We start from the raw sequence: 6283 nt of genomic DNA, 5'->3' as shown, positions 1-6283 counted from the left end.
GATTTGTGTGAATTTAGAAAAAAAAAAAAAAGTTATAACATAAGTCATGCAAATTAAAGTCCAAAATCCAAATTTCACACACCCATACATAAACTAAGAATAAAAAATCTATGAAATTAAAGAAAGAATATTTTTCAACTTTTATATATAAATTTTAAAAAATTAAAAGTTAGGTGTCATTTTTTGTAATTGTTTAAAAATGAAAAGTTATTTATAGAAAAGAATAGTATCAAAACTATTTATTATTATTTTTCTATTTCCAATAAATATTGTAAAAATAAAAAATTAACTAATCTTTTGTAATTTCCTTTCAACCCTTTTTATGACATTTTTCTAATTTTTCAATATCTTAATAAATTCAGAAAAAAAATAAAGATATGGGGAAAAATAAAAAAAAATCAAGGAAAATGATCAAAATAAAAATTAAATTTGAGGGAAAATATTTTTCACAAGTAAATTAGAGTACGTAATATGCATTGAAAAACATAACCGACTTTTGGAAAGTCAATTTCTTACAAAGAAATTAATTTTTCAAAAGTCAATTATGTCTACATGACGAGCTGAAATTGATTTTTCAATAATTGATTTTGAAATCCATTATTGAAAGTGATACATTTTCGATATTTATTTCACTAACTACTCTAGTTTATTTTATTTTAATTTAATTATTTTTGTTAAAAACTTGAAGTCAAAGTTTTTAAAGTTCAAATCTTATCTTAATAAATTTTTTAAATGCGTCTAGTTTATTTAATTATTGTTCAGAATTTGTGAAGCTTTATCTTCCACGCGCATAAATCCAAAGATAGGTCTAAAAAGAATTAAGCAAAGTTGTCGGTGGTTCTTAAACTCCACTGCACTGAGCTCCGAAGAGGACTGCGACAGCCCATTGGAAATGGCTTCTCCTACTCCACTCACTTCCTCCCTCCTCCCTCTCCTCGTGCTTGCCAGAATCTCTGCCCTTCTGGTTGCTCTTCTTCTCCTTTGCTGGTCGCTTGCCTTCAGGTCTAGCTTCCTTCCTCAGTACTCCTCTCAAGAAGGCCTCATCTACCCTGTAACTCTCTTTCTCTGTCTCTGTCTCTCTCTCTCTCTGCATTTTATTTTCTCACACTGAAGCCCACTTAGATTTTCTGAAAGCAGTGCTGTTTTTGCTGTGCATTGAACAGCTCCTGCATCCTCTATTAATGGTGATCGGTTTTATTCTCGTCAGTGGAGAAGGTAGTGACGCAACCCAGAAGTTAATTAAAGCGAAGAACAAGGAAAGAACATGTATAATACTTTTGAAAACAAATGGGGGTTTTGATTGTTTGCACATTTCTCGTGTTTCCAGCGATTCTCGTTCATCGGTGGCCGCCGGGTTCGAGAAATTTGAGGAAATCGGTGCATCTGTGTTTGCAGGGAGTGGCTTTGGCTTCTGGGGTTTTTGGGATTTGGACAAAGTTTCACCACGAAGACGGCGTTGTGGCTAATTTTTACAGTCTGCATTCCTGGATGGGTTTGATTTGCGTGTTCTTGTTCGGAGCACAGGTTTGTTCTTCCCCTTCCTGGCCTATTTATTTGTTTATTTATTTGTAATTGGGCTGCCATTTGTGTTTGTTTCCTGAGAAACTGAATGGTGTCATTTTTCGCTTCATGGCAATGATTACTTGTGACAGTGGGGGTGGGGACGCAACTCTGGCCCTATACACGTTATCTCAATAGTAGATATTAATTGGAAAGCATCCAAACCACATTATTGTGTTAATTACATAATGTCAAGCATGGATAAGGTACTACTATTTTATGTCTAACACTTTTTGTTGTTGCACATTCGGAAATGGGAATGGAATGATAGTATTAGCCATATAACTTTTTATTTTATTTCTATCTCATTATTTTTCATACCAGCCTACCAAACATTGGATTAGTCTAGGAAATTATGAAAGAGATATTTTTAGGTAGTTTGAGAAGTACAAAAGATGCACACTTTTTCTTAAAAAAAAAAATGAGAAAATTAATTGCTTTTTTTTCAATTGCCAAAACTTATCTTCTATGTCATTTGATTTGCGGGGTGGGTTAAGCCCTGATTCTAAAGTTAAAAAGAGTTTCCCTCAACTCTCTGTTAAGACCGGAGGAGTCCATGAGTAGACTTGATACACATGGGTGAACACCAACTTAACCCTAAAGTTTAAGCCTCATCTTGAACGGAAATCGTCTCCCTTATGAGAGTAAGTCCAATTCTCCAACAGTAGTTCAAGTGGGTCTTACCATTGACATCTTACGTGCGTCGTATTGCATTCCACGTATTTCCGAACCAATCCTACCTCTCACGTTTTGACCCTATTCGGATCCATCCTCAGCCTAGATGATCCTTATTGGCCTCGACCACACACTTGGTCTTCCAACTCTTAGCACATCAGGAGAATTATCTTTCCGTCTCGACTTTTACGATGTCGCTCACCTAGAGTTACGAACATCGGCTTTGATACCACTCGTTATAACAGGAGGAACCCATGGGTGGGCTTGATACACATGGGTGAACACTAACTTGACCCAAAAGTTTAAGCCTATTGAGCTTGGAAGTCTCATGTATGCTATGGTTGGTACTAGACTAGATATTGGCCAAGTAATGGGAGCTGTCAGCAGATATATGTCAAATCTAGGGAAGACTCACTGGGAAGCAGTGAAGTGGATTTTGAGATATCTACGTGACACTATTGATAAGTGCATATGTTTCGACAAAAGTGACTTGAAAATTCAAGGGTATGTAGATGTTGATTTTGCAGGTGAAATTGATCATCGCTTAAGTACCACCGGATATATATTCACTGTTCGCACAACAACTGTTAGTTGGATGTCACAGATATAGAAGATTGTTGTTTTATCCACTACAGAAGTTGAGTACGTAATAGTGTCAGAAGCAAGTAAAGAGATGATTTGACTTTAAGGTTTGTTAACAGAGTTCGAAATAAAGTAAGAAAGAAATGTTTTGTACAGCGACAGTTACAGTGTGATACATCTGGTAAAGAACTTTGCATTTCATTCTAGAACCAAACACATTGGATTACGTTATCATTTCGTCAGATCTCTATTAGAGGATGGAGTGTTGACACTAGAAAAAATTCAAGGTAGTAAGAATCTGACAGATATGTTGACAAAGGTGGTGACTACAGAGAACCTGAAGTTGTATTCAACTTCAGTTGGTCTTCATGGCTGAAGATATATTTGAGCACATCATTTATCACTGGTTGAGGAGGCGTCTCCATCTCCAAGTGGGAGATTGTTGAGTAGTTAGAGCCAGAGACGCAGTGCCGTGTATGAGCTGGTGCCGTGTGCAAGCTGGTGCAAGCCGCGTTGAATTGTGTCCGCGGCTATTGATTGTCGATTTATTGTAATTCCTCCATCACCATTTAATATAATTCTTCCAGCCATCTATAAATAGAGAGAACAGAGAAGAGAGGTAGATGTGTGTAGAGAAGAGAGTGACAAAGAGTGCAGAGAAAAAGTTGCCTAAGAGTTAGTATTTTTCTCCCGATTTCATAGTGGATTGTGGTGTACTCCGTAGACATGGGTCAATCTATACCGAACCGCGTAGTTTCTGGTGTCTCCTATTTCTCTGACGTGTGTTTATTGCTCACAGATTCCTAACAAGTGGCATCAGAGTCGACGGTTCGTAATTCTAGGTGAACGACATCATAAAAAGTCGAAACGTAAAGTTAATTCTCCTGACGCGCTAACAGTTGGAAGACTAAGTGTGTGACTACGGCCAATAAGGATCATCTAGGCTGTGGATGGATCCAAATAAGGTTAAGACGTGAGATGTAGGATTGGTTTAGAGGCACGTGGAATGCAATTTGACGCACATAAGGCGCCGGTGGTAAGGCCCACTTGAGCAACTATTGGAGAATTGGGCTTACTCCCAAAAGGGAAACGATTTCCGTTCAAGGAGGAGCAGTCGAAACTCACAAGTGAGGTGAAGATTGTTGAGAATTCTACTTGTAAACTTGTCCCACATTATAAAATTAGAGTGGATGATGAGTGTTTATATACATGGATGGGCCCAAGACCCAATACGCTTAAGCTTTTGGGTCAAGTTGGTGTTCACCCATATGTATCAAGCCCATCCATGGGTTCCTTCGGTCCACACACTCTCAACCCTGAGCAGGTGTTGGATTCTAAGCCCACCCTTCAACAGGATCACATAGCTGCATTGCCCTCTGTCAAGGCTGCAGCAGGTGTAACATACTTCAACGCAAAACTGCTAGTGAGAGGTTGCTGTTTGCATTGTACTACCGTACCACACAGCTGCTGTTATTCAGAATCAATTTTTTTAGCTCATATCATTTGACACACACAATTTGATAGTATTGAGATTTTTTTGCTTTAAGCACTATGTTATCAATCTAAAAGTGTAGGGGATTTTTTCCCTTTTCATCTCCTTCTTGTTTACCGCAGTTTGTAGCGTTGTGGGATATGGTATCTTTTTCACTGGGTGTTCCATCTCCCCTCCTTGCAAGGATGATATCCTTTCCAATTTTATTCCCCTTCAGTCATGTAACTATGATTTGTTTTACCTTGTAAAATGAATTTTTTTTTTCAAGAATCAAAAGTTGAAATGTGCTGTCACAAGGAAAAGCACAAAAGAAAATCAAGAAAAATAACAATGCTGAGACATATATGATTTCTCCTGGACAACCCTGAAGTATTTCTGCTAATTAATAAAAGTAGCTGCATCCCTGACACCGGCGCAGTGGCTAAACTGTTGGAATCAGGAAAATGAAATCTTCAATGGTAAGATTTTCTCCTTCCCTAGGACACAAACTAGCTATAGTCTTGCAAGGAAAATTAGCCCACAGATGTTTGGTTGGGGAATCCGGGAATCAAATGCCTGAGAGTAGGATGTCCTTCCGCCAAAAAAAACAAGATGTTTAAATAATTGTGGGCATAAAGGGATTCTGAATCCCAAATGCCTGCCTCATAAGATTTCAAGAATAAACCGGAGGATTTCCAACTCACGTGCAATGCCCGAGAATCCTTGAATATTCTTTGAACCAAACAAGCCGATAATTAGGTGGTTTAGCCTCCTCTATTTTATATACTGAACCTTTTGAGGTGTCAAAAATAGTATGTATGTGGTGCATGCAGTGGTTGATGGGTTTCCTGAGCTTTTGGCATAGAGGGGAGGCGCGGAGAGCAAGGGTGGAAGTCTTGCCATGGCACATCTTCCTGGGCCTCTACACCTATGGTTTGGCAGTGGCGACTGCAGAAACAGGGCTCTTGGAAAAATTGACATTCTTGCAGACAAAGAGAGGCCTATCAAGACATTGTGCAGAGTCCATGGTTGTAAACATTCTAGGACTTGGGCTGGCTCTGCTTTGTGGCATTGTCATTTTGGCTGCAGTTTCACCTAAATACCGAATTCTTCAAACAAAACTAGCATATTCAGATCGATAACGAGTACTTTTCGGCCCTGCTTTAACCATTGCAATGTATTGTTATCTTTTTGTTTCTGCCTATTTGTTCTTGTAGAGAGGGCATTTCTTTTGGTGGGGTTTCCAGTCTCTCTGTGTTCTGTTTGTTTTGAAGTTCATATGTTGTGGAAATTGGGTTATCAAATTGAGGTAAAAAAAATAAAATAAAGAGCAATTCCTATTCTGACTCTGCTGTTGTTTTGACTAACAAATTTTTTGAATGACTTTGAATCATCTTGGTTGTTTGGAAAAATATAATCTGATAGATTTTGCTAATTTGAACTTCAGTGTGTGTTGGAACTTTACCCACTTTAAGGTTCCGTTTGGACTTTTTTTAACTTTTAATTGGATTAGTAAATATGCCATTTCTTATTTGTAAGGGCAAAAAAATTTAATTCTTTAGAATTTTATTTTGCTACTTGACTGTAAACTGATAAAAGAATATAATTATAAATATCTTGAAAATCAATTGCCAAGCAAGATTGGTGGAATTTTAAAATTTTAAAAATTGAAACTATGTTAATGAACATTCAAAATCGAAATAAAAAAGATTAACGTAAACCAAATCGAACAAACTGGTTAACTAATCCATTAAATCTACGTCTTTTTATTTATTTTTCAAATTTCAAAGATTTATTGAATTTTAAATTTTTTAATCTAAATCTTTTGACTAGCTTTGGTTGGTAGGGCAAATTCCAAAGTTATCCTTTCTCTTAAAAGTTAATGTAGAAGAAATTTCTCACACTTAGTATCAAACATTAGAATTCTTAAGAAAGTAGAAGACAAAAGAAAGAAATTTTACTTTTGAGATGAACCTATTTACTTATGTTGGGAAT

The 6283-nt window shown here is 36.9% G+C and overlaps 1 protein-coding gene across 4 annotated transcripts; it reads left to right on the top strand.

Annotated features, from left to right (window-relative positions):
- Positions 1 to 810: 810 nt before the first annotated feature.
- On the top strand, positions 811 to 5631 carry LOC131153396 (probable transmembrane ascorbate ferrireductase 4). 4 transcript variants are annotated; one of them, XM_058105676.1, is made up of 5 exons: positions 811 to 1051; positions 1164 to 1215; positions 1328 to 1524; positions 1653 to 1766; positions 5122 to 5631. In XM_058105676.1, exons 1-5 carry the CDS (start codon positions 893 to 895, stop codon positions 5428 to 5430), a joined length of 831 nt encoding a protein of 276 aa, XP_057961659.1. In that variant the 5' UTR covers positions 811 to 892; the 3' UTR covers positions 5431 to 5631. The 4 variants fall into 4 exon arrangements, with proteins under 4 accessions (XP_057961659.1, XP_057961662.1, XP_057961660.1 ...); XM_058105679.1 differs by having other exon boundaries at positions 4578 to 5631; XM_058105678.1 differs by lacking the exon at positions 5122 to 5631 and adding an exon at positions 4432 to 4709 and having other exon boundaries at positions 828 to 1051.
- Positions 5632 to 6283: the final 652 nt, after the last annotated feature.

The sequence above is a fragment of the Malania oleifera genome, chromosome 4 (assembly GCF_029873635.1).
Source record: "Malania oleifera isolate guangnan ecotype guangnan chromosome 4, ASM2987363v1, whole genome shotgun sequence".
NCBI classification, from domain to species: domain Eukaryota; kingdom Viridiplantae; phylum Streptophyta; class Magnoliopsida; order Santalales; family Ximeniaceae; genus Malania; species Malania oleifera.
This window is presented reverse-complemented; position numbering and strand designations above follow the sequence as displayed.

Bases quoted from the DNA above. Each gene is read 5' to 3' on its own strand.
- LOC131153396 (XM_058105676.1), top strand. From the start codon at position 893: ATGGCTTCTCCTACTCCACTCACTTCCTCCCTCCTCCCTCTCCTCGTG. The intron at 1,052-1,163 runs GTAACTCTCTTT...TGCATTGAACAG, and splicing joins AAGAAGGCCTCATCTACCCT to CTCCTGCATCCTCTATTAAT. The intron at 1,525-1,652 runs GTTTGTTCTTCC...TACTTGTGACAG, and splicing joins TGTTCTTGTTCGGAGCACAG to TGGGGGTGGGGACGCAACTC.